The sequence below is a fragment of the Xenopus laevis genome, chromosome 7L (genome assembly GCF_017654675.1).
Source record: "Xenopus laevis strain J_2021 chromosome 7L, Xenopus_laevis_v10.1, whole genome shotgun sequence".
Classification (NCBI taxonomy): domain Eukaryota; kingdom Metazoa; phylum Chordata; class Amphibia; order Anura; family Pipidae; genus Xenopus; species Xenopus laevis.
Genome location: NC_054383.1, coordinates 91273851 through 91290499, shown reverse-complemented (window position 1 = coordinate 91290499; position 16649 = coordinate 91273851). Strand labels below are relative to the sequence as shown.

The 16649-nt window shown below is 39.0% G+C and overlaps 2 protein-coding genes across 3 annotated transcripts in view; both read left to right on the top strand.

Moving 5' to 3' along the window:
• Positions 1–16649, top strand: part of klhl17.L (kelch like family member 17 L homeolog) — a 54375-nt gene that overhangs the window by 15007 nt on the left and 22719 nt on the right. The gene's annotated exons all lie outside the window — the stretch shown is intronic.
• On the top strand, positions 8739–14826 carry LOC121395562 (putative nuclease HARBI1). 2 transcript variants are annotated; one of them, XR_005962552.1, is made up of 6 exons: positions 9673–9944; positions 10035–10403; positions 10648–10755; positions 12752–12839; positions 12967–13028; positions 14694–14826. XR_005962552.1 is itself a non-coding variant. In XM_041569332.1 (4 exons), coding segments are annotated over exons 1-3 (1077 nt in total). In that variant the 5' UTR covers positions 8739–8810; the 3' UTR covers positions 10650–10755; positions 12752–12839. The 2 variants fall into 2 exon arrangements, 1 of the variants encoding a protein (XP_041425266.1); XM_041569332.1 differs by lacking the exons at positions 9673–9944; positions 12967–13028; positions 14694–14826 and adding an exon at positions 8739–9516.

Below are 16649 nucleotides of genomic sequence, written 5' to 3'. Positions count from 1 at the left end.
TATTCCCAGAAAAGTCGTCTTTAATGCAGCCCAGATTTCAGTTGAAAGGAGAACCAGACAGGACTGCCCCCTGTCCTCAATATTGTTCATCTTAACAACCGAAACCTGAGCAAGTCTTATACATCAAGATAGATTGCTAGGTTAAAACTCCAGCGGCCTCAAGTGTAAAGCCTTAATTATTTCAATATATTAGCCACAATAAATCTTAGCCACAATTTAATTTTGATTTCATACATCAGACAACATTGGTTCCCTACTAAATATTTCCCAAGAATCTAATGTTTATCTCTAAAGTATAATTCACCAAATTGGACACTTATACGTTTGGCACAACTAAAGTATACAATCCCAAGCCACCTCATTGTAGTCTTTGCTTGCACTGTAAAACATTTGCATCTTTGTAATGTGTACCTTTCCTTATTTACTGTAAGATAATGTTAAGGTGGCTTAGTGTTGGGAAACTAGTTTTCACTGGGAGTGAATATTGCAGCTTCAATGTCCCTCTCAAAAACAAGTAATACCTTGAACCAGGCATGGTTTACCTTTCAGTCAACTTTTGGTATGGTAGAGAATGGCTAATTATGAGTACATTTTTAATTTGTAAAAATGTTTTGAATTATTTGCTTCCTTTTTTTTCTTTGCAGCTGTCAAATAGGGGTCACTGACCCCATCTAAAAATCAAATGCTCTCTGTAAGGCTACAAAACTATTGTTATTGCTTTTTATTACTCTTTCTATTCAGGTCCTGTTCTGTTCATATTCCAGTCTCTTATTCAAATATATGTATGGTTACTGGGGTAATTTGGACCCTAACAAGCCGAATAAAAAGCCAAATAACTCAAAAACCACAAATAATAAAAAATTAAAACCAATTGAAAATTGTCATCACTCTGTGTCATACTTAAAATTAATTTAAAAGTCAATAAGCTCTTTTAAACAAACTTACACCCTACTCCCCACTTTATCTGGGTCCATTGTTGTCTTAGGCATGTGCAGTTCATTCTGTGCATGTGCCAACTGCAGAAAAAAGTGGTACACCGCCTCTACCTCCAAATTTAAAAATTGAGTAAAAAGTGAGTTTGAAACTGCTCAAGTTTCAGGTGGCAACCTGCATGTGCAGTAACCACAATTTTGGTTATGATTCTCCCAGGCAATCCCTGACATTTTCCCAAGGACAATTAACAAGAGAAAAGAACAATACAAATGAAATAAATGTCTTGTGTGCCATAAACTATAGATTAAAAAAAAACAACTCATTCTCACCTTTCAAATGTATTTTGAAGCATCCAGGGCACTTTCACATTTTAGGACATTCCCTATATAACAAAATAAGTGTCCTCTGTGCTGCATTGCAACTAAACACACGTGGACTGGTGAGCTTATTACAAGTTTCCATATAACCAATCTTACTGCTCTGTAAATACTCAGACCTTGCATGGGAAATCAGTGTTTCCATTATGGAAAGATACATTTGTGCTTACCAAAGGGCAAATTCATATTTTAGCATTATTCTTCCAGGGAAACAGTTAATCTTAATGCAAATACTGTTTGGTGAGTAGGGTGCCCAGTCATTTATATGCACTTCTATTCATTTATGGAAGCAGCGTACATAGCTGCATTGTTTTCCAAAAGCAGAACAATATCCCATTTATCTATCAATGCAGGAAGTGGGCAGCAGATGTTTGAATGGGCAGAAATACTGTATGTTCTGTAAGGGGTCGTGACTGGAACACTAATAATGTGCCGGCTTCTGATTTGGGAATATTCCCTTGAAAAGAGAAACATTGACACTTTTCTTTAGTATGTTAAACCAGTTGGCACCTGCACAAACCAAAGAGCCAGCATTTTGTTTGAGTACAGCTGAGTTTCCACATCATGATGGAGATTGACAATGATGCCACTTGTTGCTATAGAGCAGATTGAAGACATTCTTTTTAATTTGATACGGAACTCCTTTGTAAACACTAGGCAGTTTTCCACCAGTGTGGTAACCCTAAGCAACCATACAGTAATTACATTTGAATTATCTACTGTTAGTTGATTGGCTAAATTTCTGAAAATTGTGGGGCATGAGACTGATGTACAAAACATATTTAACAACCCATGTAATGTGAATTTGTAGCTCTGAATCCTGTATAAATTCACAACACAATCTGTATACGATATAAATATATTTTTGGGATGATGAGGAAACTGGAATTCTGAATAGGCCCTGGCATTACAAGTACATAGAAATTCAAACTGCCCTTCACAGGCCCAATAAATAATGATTGTCATGTTACAGCAATCTCTTTTGGCATTTTTCAAAACCTTCAGAAAGTCATTCTTGGCCTGTATGGGATATATTATCCGGAATACCCATTATTTTGAAAGCTGTATATGAGAATGTCTGAGCAAGCAGTTTCTTTTCTCTGTAACAATAAAACAGTACTGTACTTTGCACTTGACAGTAATTAAGCTGCATACATTTACATTAGTGGCAAAACAATCCTATTCTTTTGTTTTTTGGAAACGTTAAGTTACGGTGATCTAAATGAAGGAAACTCCAATGCCCTACATTATTCTATGCCTGTACCTGGGCATTGCATGTAATATAAAATAAAGAAAACTGAAAAGAAAACTACAACAGAAGTGGTGATAAGAAATATAACCTCATTTCAGGTCTTTTAGTCCACAAAATACTGTATACCAGTAGGATTAAAAACCTGTTAATTTGTGGCAAGAGGTAGAAAATATGATGAATGTGATAAGGCTCTCTTTAGGGAAAAATGTTAATATGTGTCAGCTTTCCAGACATTTTGGTGCTTGCAACAGACACATTTGTTATGCACAGAAAGATCAGTATTGTTTGTTTTATTTGCATAGTGCTGACAGTTTTCTCAAAGGTGAGTTCACGGCAATAAGTCACATGGCTGGTGCCACGCATCCTGCTTCCCCTGGGCTGGATTTGTAAAACAGTGAAAAATACACAAAAAGAGCAACATCATTTTTTAATGAATTTACACATTTTAAGTAGTAGAAGTTATACTTGTTCATAGTCACTGTGGCTCAGGCAGGCAGAACACAGCTTGCGTGTATTGGAGCCCAGGGACAGGCCCGGACTGACAATCTGTGGGTTCTGGCAAATGCCAGAGGGGCTGCTATAAGGTGCAATAGAAAGTCAGTATTTAGTGGGCTGGTGGGGGCTGTTTGGGCCTCTATATGGGCTGATTGGGCCTCTGTGTACCTGAAATGCCAGGGCCTATTTTAATTCTCAGTCCGGACCTGCCCAGGGATAATGCCTCACCCATGCTTATTTATATGTCCAGTTTGTTTTTTGTTTAGTCATCTAAACAAAAAACTTTTTCATTTTGAAGCTGCCATTTTGCAGTGGAGACCTGAAAGCTGGAGATGGCGCACACATAACTTTTCTCCTATATATGCAACTTCCAGAATTGTCCGACATATGATCAAAGGTAAAAAGTATGTGTAAATTGTCAGACAACATCTTAGGAACCACTTAAGAAACAGGACTTATATCACACATTCAATTAAATCTGGTCCACAAATGTAGTAAATCAAATTTCTGGATCCCCAGACAATATCTCGAGATTTAATAAACAGGACTTTTATTACACATTTGCAGACAGAAAAGTTGGGACAGCCCTACTGTATATTATGGGCAGCGTTATACTTGCAGAGACACAGAACCCCCAACCTTGACCAATAACACCAAAAAGAAAGAGTCTTTTTACATAAACTGAATCATAATGTATTACCACCCTGTACTCAGGCCTGGATTTGTAGAAAGGCCACAAATGCCTGGGGCTAGGGATGGCATTGCACCTCATCATTCCTCTACATCCATACTGACATACAGTAGGAGCACTGGGGACTTTATGTGCCAATTTTGTCAGTTGCTTGAATCTCCCACCCAGTCCCTGGGTGCCAGTGCTGACCGGCTGATTCCATGCCTGTCAGTGCAGAAACGGGATGGAAGGCAGTGAGTCTCAAAGCAAAAACCTTGTTTTTCCCCGTACATTTATAGCCAGATTTAGTCTGGCCACACAACCCCTTCCACCCCCCCTTGACAAGTGGCACCCAAAGAAGGCGGTGTATCGTGAAACACAGGCACAGAAAATTGGCATGTGCCCCTAGCCTTAGGGTAGTAACACACGGGGAGATTTGTCGCCTGCATTTTTTAAAATCGAGTTTCATCGACAAGTCATGTAGTCTTGCCAGCTACTACATACACAATACTATTTGAAATCGCATGTAGTCCCAAAGAGCACAGAGACCCTTTTTGGAGCGATTTATCAGAAATAGCATGGCTATTTAGAAGGATTGAAAAACACACAAGGAGATTAGTAGCCGCGATAGTATGCAAATTCTTGTGTATGCAGCATGTCGTAAGAACGTATGGATGTAATTTCTAGGGCAGCAATTTCACATTCTTTGTTCCAGCGACCACACACTCGCTCATCATTCACATACAAAGATACGGAAAATACTCGCGCGACAATACGCTGCAGAAAATGCATTTTTTTTAAAGCATTTCTTTGACACAGATAGGCTCATTGATCTTGTTGAAGGACGTCCATCTTGTGTGGGCGGAGAAAGCACTGTGGTGTACTATGGGATGCAAATCAATTGAAAGTTGAAATTGCCTGAAATCTTTGCTTGTAAAAAACTAGCTCCTTGTCGCAAAAAAAAAAAAAATCGCGGGAGACAAATCTCCTCGTGTGTCACTACCCTAAAGCTGGCCATAGACGCAGCGATCTGATCGTACGAATCGTAAATTCGTACGATTTTTGGACCGTGTGTGTTAAGAGTCCCAACATTTTTCATCCGGCGGAGTTCTGTCATTTGGTCGATCGGACAGGTTAGAAAATTTCTGTCACCTGCCGATAATATCTCTGCATGTATTGCCGATCGTACGGTTTTCAGTGGGAGACTGTCACTAGTTTGGTTGGACATAACTATCGTATGATTGCTGTCAGGGGCAGAACATTGGCTGATCTGTTCTTTTACTACTTTGTAGTAGTTTGTAGATCAACTTTGTACAATACAATGGGTTTAGTTCTTACACAGGAAGATTAGCAAAGGTTGGATGTTATTTATGTCTCTCTGCAGGACTGTGGAATGAAAACCTCTCAAACAAAACAGTTGTTGCCAAGAAATGCCAAGATATGTGCTTTAAATGTTAAAAAAAAACAACCATTATTAACATTATTGATCCTTTAAAGGAATTGTTCAGTGTAAAAATAAAAACTGGGTAAATAGACTGTGCAAAATAAAAAATGTTTCTAATATAGTTAGCCAAAAATGTAATGTATAAAGGATTGAGTGATTTGATGTATAAAATGTCAGTCTGAACCAGGCAGTTACCAATCAGAGACTTGAGGGGAGGCCACATGGGTCATATCTGTTGCTTTTGAATCTGAGCTGAATGCTGAGGATCAATTACAAATTCACTGAACAGAAATGTACCATGTGTAGGGTTGCCACCTTTTTAAAAATCTTTTACCGGCTGCTGGGGGGCGGGGACACAAAGGGGCGGGCCGTTACGTCAAAAGGGGTGGGCCGTGATGTCAAAAGGGGCGGGCCACGTCAGGGACACTAGAAGAAGTAAAAGAAAAGGTAAGTTCCAGGGGATTGGGGGCAGGCCGAGGGCTCCTTTTAATCGTATTACAAATTTACTGGCAGCTACATTGCCGGTAAATTTGTAATACCAGCCCCGGCCTTGGCAGGTATTTTACCGGCTAGGCCGGTAAAATACCGGCTGGGTGGCAACCCTAACCATGTGGCCCCCCTTCAAGTTGCTGACTCAGAGTTATAGAGCTGAAAAGCAGGAAGTTGGATTCTGGCTGTTTTATTAGACATCTGTTCACTCCAGCCTTTATACATTACATTTTTGGCTAACTAACTATATTAGAAACATTTTTTATTTTGCACAGCCTATCTATCTATTTACACAGATTTTATTTTCACACTGAACTATTCCTTTGATAGGTGAGCTTTGGCTATGGAAAGTTTTCAGCTTTGGCAAGCTAGAATTGCAAATACAGAGGAGAAAGTATTTATTTTATGCACTCTATACCTGTTTCTATGAGTAGAGGTAAAGGTGGATATTTCCAGTCCTTTGTTCATGCACCTGTACAGAATTCTTTGCATGCATTCACTATATGAGCTAAAGATTTGGCTTCCCGCCTACATCACACATCTTTGTACTCTCAGCATCTTGTGAAGGGAGGGTTTAATCATCAACTCCCTACTGTGATTACAAATGGAAAGAAATTGTTTCTTCAAGAGTATCACTATTTTTACCCAGGACTAATCAGCAGCCTGTAGGTGTGTAGCACAGGGTACAACAACATGGTGTGGGCAAGGAACATTTAATGATGAATCAGTACTGAGTATAGGGTCTAATGCTTTCCTGCCTCCAATTCATTAATTATAAGTTTTAGTCATCAGTCCTGTAACCCTTCTTCTGTTGGATTCATATACTCTTCTATCCTATGTGCTCTGTTTGGTAGTCTGAACGTTATGTGGGCTTTGATGGTGAAATGCTGCAGCTTTTCTACATTTCTAACCCATCATCGTATTATGGAACAGTCACCAGCATTTTTACTAGAGATGCACCGAACCCAGGATTCAGTTCGGGATTCCGCCAGGATTCGGCTTTTTTTCAGCAGGATTTGCATATGTAAATTAGGGACGGGGAGGGAAATCACGTGACATTTTGTCACAACACAAGGAAGTCAAAAATGTATCCCCCTTCCCACCCCTAATTTGCATATGCAAATTCAGATTCGGTTCGGTATTTGGCCAAATCTTTCACGAAGGATTCGGGGGTTTGGCTGAATCTTTCATGAAGGATTCGGGGTTCAGCCGAATCATTCATGAAGGATTCGGGAGTTTGCCGAATCCAAAATAGCGGATTTGGCGCATCCCTAATTTTTACTTGTATATGTATGCCACTGGTGAATTTAGATAAGGTGTCTTCTGTTATTTGGAGCACCATGTTAAAGCTGCTTAAGAAAAAAGCATTAATTACTCAAAAATTCAAAATAGGAAAATGGCATTCCTATATTTGAGAACTTTCTGTATAATATGTTTCAGGATTATAGATCCCATACCTGCCTTCCATCATAACTAACAGCTTCTAGATTTATTCTGCATGCAGAACTCGGAGATTGCACAGACAAGGACATTGTGTTTTTGTTCATCCAAGTGACTCAGCTTTGCTGATTTCTTTTTCAAATATGTTTAAAACAAAGCACTGATGGGTAGGGGTTGATCTGCCGTCTGCTCTGTGTGAACACATCAGAACCAATGATTCAGACTTTGGTACATTCTTTTTTTATGTAATAAATATATTATAATTTTTTGCAAATTGAGTGTGCAATTCTTTTCCTGTTTATTTACATGTTAGATTTGGAGACCCACATTGGGAGCCTGCCTATGGATTAGCACCTTGCATTATAATGTTAAGGGTGTGCGCCCTCTTCTCTGATTTTCAGACTTTGGTACAAGCACCAAAAAGTCTGCAAGCTGCATACAGAAAGACACCAGCTCACACAACAAAAAAAAATAATTTTAAAGTTCTCTTTTAGGCCCCCTTTGATATAAAATATGATTACTTTTGAGGTGTTCCGTTACTGGGGTCACAATGGGCACCCAGCATCAATTATCCCTGTTCAGTACTTTCTAAGACCCACCGCACTAAAAAAACACAAGTTGCACACATAGTTTAAGAAATTTAAAGGGACAGTAACATCAAAAATGAAAGTGTTTTTGATGAAAGTAATATAAATAAATGCAGTGTTGACCTTTACTGGTAAAACTGCTTTGTTTACTTCAGAAACACTACATTTGTTTATATAAATAAGCTGCTTTGTAGCAATGGGGGCAGCCATTCAAAGGAGAAAAGGCTCAGGTTAGACAGCAGATAAGCTCTGTAGAACATAATGGTGTTATCTGTTATCCATTATTTAACCTGTGCCATATAGCCTTTTTTCAATTTCCGCCACAGCAGCTGGTTTATATGAACTATAGTAGTGTTTCGATGCAGCAATCTGATAGAATTATCCAATAGGCAACAGTTTGTGCTTCTGCCCTTTCTTAAACCTTGAGAAAAGGCAGAAGCCTGAAGCGTTGCCTAGTCTTTGGCACTAATAAACACAATTTTCACCATTTTGGAGTGCTGCAGCATGAAATGTTCTACTGTATGGCTGAAGAAGAGCCGACCGATATTGGCAAAAGGCTTGGATATCAGTCGGCTCGATGATCGATGACCAAGTCGTAGCCAAAAATTTTGATGGCACCCGAATATCAGCCAGTGTTTACTGCTGAATCGTCAGATACAGGTAGAATTCTATTATCTGTTTATCTGACAATTCAGCTCCAAGGGGTCCGTTTACTAAAGTGCGTTAAAAATATTCGCACAATATATAGACAGAATTTTCGCCAAATATGTTATCGCCAGTTTACTAACCTGCGGTAAATATAAATTTGCGAATTTTCTTGCGCAAGAATAATTGTTCGCCAGTTATCGCATTTGCTGAAAATAACGCTACGTACACATTAACGCTTGGTTTACTAAACAGCGAAATGGTTTAAAGACAATATTAACGCCAGAATATTCGCACCATTTTAACGCCATATACATAGTGGCGTTAACTTATTTTTTCTCCAGAAAATTGTCAATGGGAGGGACAGGAAATATCCCATAACATAGTTTTACCCATAATTCATGTTGCCATTCCTGACAGGAAAAGACAGTAGTGACAGGAGAAGAGAGAAGTGGCAGGAGAAGAGAAGGAGAACGAGATGTTTTGGGTTGTGCTTTTGGCTGCGGCTGCAGCATCTTTTAGAGGTGATAGGCAAATTATGGCAAGGAGGGACAGGCTTCGTCAGCCTAGACGGTTTCGACCACGCTCTGTACTAGAAGAGCTGAGTGACTCTGATGTCAGGGAGTTGTTCCGTCTGAATAGGCAAGCTATACAAGCTTTGTATATTTGCATAGCTCAGGAACTCGAGCCACTGACTGGTCGCTCACAGGCTATTCCAGGCATAGTTAAATTGCTGGCAGTTTTGCATTTCCTTGGTACAGGCAATTTTCAGCCATCTGTTGCAAGGGTGATTGGGCTAAGTCGCTCTTCGTTTTCTCGACTTTTGAAACCTGTCTTGAGAGCTATAGTGCAACAGTCCCCAAAATTTGTCTGTTTCCCATCAACCCCAGAACAGTGGCAGGAATTGAAAACTGGTTTTTATAACCTAGGAGGCATGCCCAATTGCATTGGTGCAATAGACTGCACACACATTTTATTAACACCTCCTCATGCTACTGAAGAACAATTTCGGAACAGGAAGCATACACATTCGTTGAATGTCCAGGTTGTTTGTGACTCCCATCAACGGATTATGAGTATTCACTCTGGTTTTCCCGGGAGCTGTCACGACTCATACATTTTACGGCAGTCAGCTCTGTTTGACCGTTTTCAGCTTGGACTCATGCCAGAGGGCTGGTTGGTTGGTAAGTAACATACTTGCCTTTTTTATTTGATTAATTATTTGCCTTTTTATTATGACTCTTGTTTTCAAAAGAGGCTTACTGACAGGCCCGGACTGGCAATCTGTGGGTTCTGGCAAATGCCAGAGGGGCTGCTATAAGGTCCATTTAGTGGGCTGGTGGGAGTTGTTTGGGCCTCTGTGTAGGCTTATTGGGCCTATGTGTACCTCCAATGCCAGGGCCTATTTTAATAGTCCGGACCTGCTTACTGACATCTGTAAAATAATCTTTCTCTATGGATACATGTTATTGTTATTGCATCTCTTTATTACTCATCTTATTACTCATCTTTGTATTCTTTCTAATCAGGCCCACTCCTATCCAGGCTCTAGGCAGATAAACTTGCAAAGTAGTCAGCCCAGCAAATCTGCAAATGTATGGCCACTCACTATGTAGGTGCCCTGTGCTTGCTGTAGCATGACTGTAATCAAAAGTCATCCTTATATGTATAGGACCATTAATTTTATTCATATTTATTTCAGGAGATGCAGGATACGGAAGTAAACCCTGGCTTCTGATTCCTGTATCTAATCCCAGGACACTGGCGGAACTAAAATTTAATACATCCCACATAAAGACAAGAGGAGTTATTGAGCGGACCTTTGGAGTCCTCAAATCTACTTTCCGTTGTCTTTCTAAATCTGGTGGATGCCTGCAGTATTCTCCAGAAACGGTTTCTCTGATAATTCAGGCATGTGCGGTTCTGAACAATCTGGCTTTGGATCATGGAGTGGTTCTGGAAACTAATGAGGAACTTCCTCCTGAAATTCCCGGTTACCCTGCACTTTCCCAAGATTCAAGTGATGAAGGGAAACGTGTGAGATCGCATCTCATCACATCATTTTTCCAGTGTAAGTTACTTTGGGCATTGAATGGAACATATTTATGTTTGGAATTAATGGTAGGTCATGTTGGCAAAATTAGAAGAATGCCTTGAAATATAAATAGGAAAAAGCCTGATTTAAAAGATAATTATTAAAAAAGTAGCAATAATAATTGAAGCCTTATATCAGTCAGTGACCCCCTTTTGTAAAGCTGGAAAGAGTCATATGATAAATTCAACCCTATTATATCTATTTATCTATTTTCTTTTAGGAATGTGATTTCCAGTTTATTTTTGATCTACGATTGGAACCTGTAAAAAGTTCAAGTTTCAAATTTAAAATTTCTACTTTACCTTCTACGAAGTACAGATGTTTTAAGGTCAGTATCCATCAGAAATAAATATATGAAGTACATTTGTTGTGAATGAGCTAATCTCCCCTGCATAAAAAGTGAAATATAGCAGAAATGCACCCATAAATAGTGAATCACACATCATTGGTATACATAATAATCCTTTTATTGCGTCATAACAGGAAGTGTATAAAAATAAAGTTTAAAAGTAGTCTCCAGTTTAGACAATTATATAAATTATACAAAACAAAAAAAACTTTGCTAATTGTCAGCTTAGCAAAAAATAAAAAGGTGAAAAACAATGTAAGGCAACGGCTTTAATCCTTTCTGTCGTCCATGACCTGCTTGATGTTTGCAAGGCAGGTTTTTATGTCTGCAATATCTTTTTTTATTTCTGCAAGCACTGGTGCATATAAAAGTTCTGTGCAGGTTTGTGTGCCTGCTTCTTGCACAGATGGGCCCTCTCCTGGATCCGGATTGGCTCTCTCCTCTTCCTCTTCCACAACAGCATCTGGTCCTGGCTCAATTTCAACCGGGGCAAGTTCTGGGATAAAATAATTCAAAATAATGTTTTGATTTATTATTTAAACAACCTACTGTACATTTCTAAGGTACTGGACTTGCTAGGGTGCAAAGTATCATAGTAACCATGCATTGATTACATGAAAAGGAGAGGCCTGAATAGAAAGATGAGTAATAAAAAGTAGCAATAACAATACATTTGTACTCTTACTAAACATGTTTTTACATGGGGGTCAGTGACCCCACTTGAAAGCTGGAAATTGTCATAAGAATATGAAGACTATCTTAAAAGTATATTAGACCATTCAAATGTAGCATTTGAATTTCCGAAATAAATACCAAATAAATAATGAAGACCAACTTAAAAGTTGTGTAGAAATAGCCATTCTATAACATAACACAAATTAATTTAAAGGTGAACCAGCCCTTTAACATTGGTGACAGACAATACTGGTGATGTTGCCCATATAAATAAATCAGCTACTGCTATACAGTCATAACAATATCTACCTTCTTGGACCTCTTGGATCATATCATGGTTGCGTCTTTTCATGTCCGACCACAGGCGTTGTAGTTGCCGAACCTCCATGTCTAAGCCAAACTTTCTATGCATTTTACGCACAAGTTTGTGCATGATTCGCCTTTTAACTTCATGCACCCCCACGGTGCCTAATGGCTGACTATCGTAATCACGTCTTAGAAGAAATTTTGCCACATACTTTGCTTCTTCACTTGAGAGGGAGCTAACTCCAGCCATGTCTCCAATTTGCAATCCCAGTAAAGACGTGCGCAGGTGCGCGTACGTGCGCATGCGCGTGTGACGTCATTGCGCAAAAATATTATTTGTCGCGGAAATAGTCTACACAGTAGCATTGCGTATAAGTTATTAGAATAGTCGCTATTCATACTGACCGTTAGTCGCCTTATTTTTCTTGTTCACAAACTGCTAATTGTCGCCACAGACAGGATTACGAGTATATTTAAAGTGGCGTATTTTCTGTTGCTAATAATTGTCGCAACATTCCTGCGAATAGTCTACAAACACATTTTTAGGAATAGACGCAAATTAACTTGTGCAATACTGTAGTCACCATTAGTTAGCTGAATTAGTCGCCATTAGTCAACTTAAAGTAATCGCCTGATATTTGTAATTAGTCGCACATTTTGTATTGAAAACACCCTATTAATGTATTCATGAAATCATTCATGTATTTATATACATACCATGAAATGTTTTTTTTTTTTTTGTGTAACAAACAATTAGGTCTTGCAGCAAGGAATTCGACCAAGGCCAACTTTTTTCAGCTGCTATCAGTTTTGCATGTTCAGCAATGTGGTTGCTATGGTAATTAATACCCTAGCAACCATGCACTGTGAATAAGTTATGTTATATTATTATGTTAAATTATATTGAACCACCTTTTTAAATGTAATGAGGGTAAATATAGCAATATTTGTGCAATTTATGCTAATATGTCTATTCTATTTTCCATTACAATAGTGATTTTAACAGTTTCTTGGCAAGTTGGGTTGAACCAGAATGTTACAATTTCAAGCACAAGAAGCAGCAGAGATCTTTATGTTTAAAGGTCAGTATCCATCAAATGAGAAATACAATAAATATAATCAAAGTACATGGTGAACAAATGATCTGTCCCCTGCAAAAAAGTGTAGAATAGCAGCATATATATAAATATATATTTTTTTTTTCCACAGCAAAAAAGTAAAGAAAATGGATCATTGTCCGTCTTTCAGGATTTTTGTGGCCTAGCGTCCCGGTAAGTATTTTCGGTGTAATATTTATGTGTTTTGTGGTTGACCCATTGAAATGATTTATATAGCCATTAAAAAATGCTGTCCCATAAATTATCCAGTGCAAAGCTGATTAAACATGCTAAAAATATACATGAAAATAACAAATAGGGGAGTACCATACTGTAGGAGGAAGGCATTGGGCCTGTCAGTAGAGTGCCTTTATACCCAAGAAACATTTCTGTGACTATACTTACAGCAATCTTACCCTTAAATTTACAGGTCAGTATCCAATAGGATAAAAATAAAACAAACAAGAGATTTCAATGTATGAAAACCAGTGCCAAACTTTATTTGAACAAAATCGAAAACACATAAAAAAATATCTTAAAACATTTTTTTAAAGGTCTGTAAACCTAGTCGGCCTAACACGTCTCCCACCCCTTCTCAGACCAACCCTATTGGTAACTGTGGCCCTTGCTGGCTCCTCAGTTTGAACTGCCGTTGCTGGCTCCTCAGTTTGAACTGCCAGTGCTGGCTCCTCAGTTTGAACTGCCAGTGCTGGCTCCTCAGTTTGAACTGCCAGTGCTGGCTCCTCAGTTTGAACTGCCAGTGCTGGCTCCTCATTTTGAACTGCAGAAATTGTTGTTGGCCTTCCCTGCATGAGTACTGCCTGCAACATTTCCCTTAAAACAATATTTGTTTCCTGCCATACGTCTGTTAGTTTATCTAACTTGTCAGTTAGTTTATCTAACTTCTCCACCGTTTGCAATTGTAGGTTCTGCATTTGTGACATATGCCTCGACATCTGTCTCGCCTTTTTTTCTTTAACAACATGTATGACCTGCCTAAATGTGTGATTACATTTAAATGATCACTGGTTTCAACAGGCCTTCCCCTTCCAGGAGTTCGCCTCCTTGCACTAAACGGTCCAGGAGCACTCCTTTGTGGTGGGATTGGGATTGCAGGGGGGCTTTCAGGAACACATGGAGCTGATGGACCTGCTGTCTCTTCATCTGTGGTTTCTATAAAAAGATTATATATATGTTAGAAGTAGTAAAGAAAAATTAATTTAAGGTAGTTTAGAAAAATCTATTACATACATACATACATACATACATACACACACATGCACACACACATATCACTCGTAAACATACTAAAGACATATATACATACTTACACACACACAAACACACACTAAACGGGCGCCTCACACTCTCCAACATAAACATCCACAGATAGAAAGAAGATGTTTATAATTAATGGATACAATCTTGAAACGAGTTAGGCGGTTTACAGCAGTTTCTCCCAATAAATATATCCAGAAGTGCTGTCAGCCTGTGTAGTTTTTGACATACATACACACACACACGTGCACACACACACACACACACACACACATATTGCTCCTAGACATACGAAAGACATATATACATACATATGCATACTTTTTTACACAAACACACACTCTCCAACATAAACATCCACAGGTTGGCCTATCAAAAGACAAGTATGTACCTATATCATTTCCTGCGAAGTTCATTATATCTGCAAGCTCCACTGTCTCGAGCGTTATATATTCTAATAAAAAAACATATTTAGGAAATTGAGTTTATAGCATTTTAAAGTGGATGAACACACATGACTGTTTTAATACTTACCTTCACCATTACTCTGCTCTATTTCAGGAGCACAGATGGCTTCCTCCATTGTCTGCTCAGCAACTTCACTGGCCGGGTGATCATCTACAATCGCTTGCTGTTGTGTAATCTGTTGTTGAACAACTATGCAAAAAAGAATAAATAAATTTTTTGGACTATTCACACTGTTTCTATATAAAGCACACTGTTATCTAGGGCATTAAAGTGCTGCAAGTTTGAGTGGGGTGTGGGGTATAGATAAAATTACATGTGTGTAGGACAAGCAGAGGCAGACAAGCTAACAGTAACAACAGTAACCATTACATATGCACGGGTGTGTGTGTTTGTGGGGGGAGGATTATGACAACAGACGGGGGAAATAAGTGGGTTTCTGGGGTGCAAGGTGAAAGCAGAAGCAGACAAGCTAACAACAGTAACCATTACATGCGCACGGGTGTGTGTGTTTGTGGGGGTTATGACAACAGATAGTGAAATAATATATTTCACATAGCAAAAACAGAAGACAAGAAGGAGTACAGCAAACAGGCAAGTGCAAACAGTATCAACTCATATCATCAACAAATCTGTCGGGGGAGGGTTGGTATAGATGTTGCAATCCTTCCAAGAAGGCAGCAGAGTGGCAGTTAATCAGTGCTGTTGTAACTCTGCAGAGTGAGGAAAGACAATAGAAAAATCTACCTTGCAGATCGGTATCATTCTGGCCTTGGATTCCTTCAATGACATCCGGTCCAAAAACCTGCTTCAGTTCCTCCTCATAGGGCAGATATTTTAGTGTCAGAGCTGGACCCCCTCCTGTTCCTCTGGCATATTTTGACTCTTGAGCCAACTTCTTCTTTACTTGTAGTTTGATGTCATTTAACCTTTTCTTGCAATTGATAATTGTCCTTTTATGAAAAGATACTGCATTGACGGCTGTGCAAATCTTTTCCCAAAGAAAAGTTTTTCGGGCCATGGAGGTTCGACTTACATCCTGGCCAAAGAGCTCACGCCAGTGAGCAACTGCCCCATGAACCAGGGCACAGTTTTCATCATATGAAAATTTTGTACTTCTGCATCTCTTCCCTGCAGAAGCATCCCCTCCTTCAGCTCCCTGGTGATCAGGACTTGCCATGATGCTGCTTTCTTCTGTTTCCAAAATCTGTCTCCCACTCCTGAGACTCCTGTCAAAGGGTCAGTGCTGTGTAGGCTAGTTATATCTAATCAATCAGTGGGCTGTCTTGTGTGAAATGACAGGTGTCTATTGGCTGTATGATTTTGATTTCTGTCAATTCCATTGGGAGTGGGTCGGTTTCATTGTGATTGGCTGGATTAAAATGCATTTATATGATGCACAGATTGATTGGAAAAAAGATTTGTTTATTTAAGAAAATATTGGCAGGGGGTAAGCCTTGTGAACTGAACTGTATTTGAACTGTGGATTCATATGATGCATACAAGTTATGTGTAAAATGTCTCTACTGTGCTGTTAATAGATCACAATCAATAAAGTTTATCAGTTTGAAGATGCATATCTGGCCATAAATGTGTCAGTAAAAAATGCCATAAAACAAGACTATTTTATAGCATTAATATTCGCATTAATATTCGCTAACTCATTTTTTCGCCAGAAAATCCGCAACTCGCTAAAATTAACGCAAACGTAAAATGGTTCGTCGACGTAGTTACCGCTAGTGATCGCAAACATTTCTGAGCGCATCGCCGTTTCGTAAACTTTGTCGCTGCGAATAATTTGGCGGAAACAAATTCGCTGCGAAAACATGCGGTAAAAATTAGTCGCATTTACCGCACTTTAGTAAACGGACGCCCAAATGTCTGTAGTGATCAGTGATCTCAGGAAAGATCATAATTGTTACGTCTATGGCCACCTTAAGTGTTTTGTAACATAAAATATACTTTGTATTGCTGGACCAGACCATTCCCCTCTTTGATGCATGTGTAGTACAGTCTGCATACTGTGAATGTGTTGGATGCAAGTTGTACCTA

What these genes read in the sequence shown, in the direction of transcription:
- LOC121395562 (XM_041569332.1), top strand. Translation starts at nt 8,811, where the DNA reads ATGTTTTGGGTTGTGCTTTTGGCTGCGGCTGCAGCATCTTTTAGAGGT. An exon ending in GCCAGAGGGCTGGTTGGTTG is followed by an intron (nt 9,517 to 10,034) that starts GTAAGTAACATA and finishes TATTTATTTCAG; the next exon opens with GAGATGCAGGATACGGAAGT.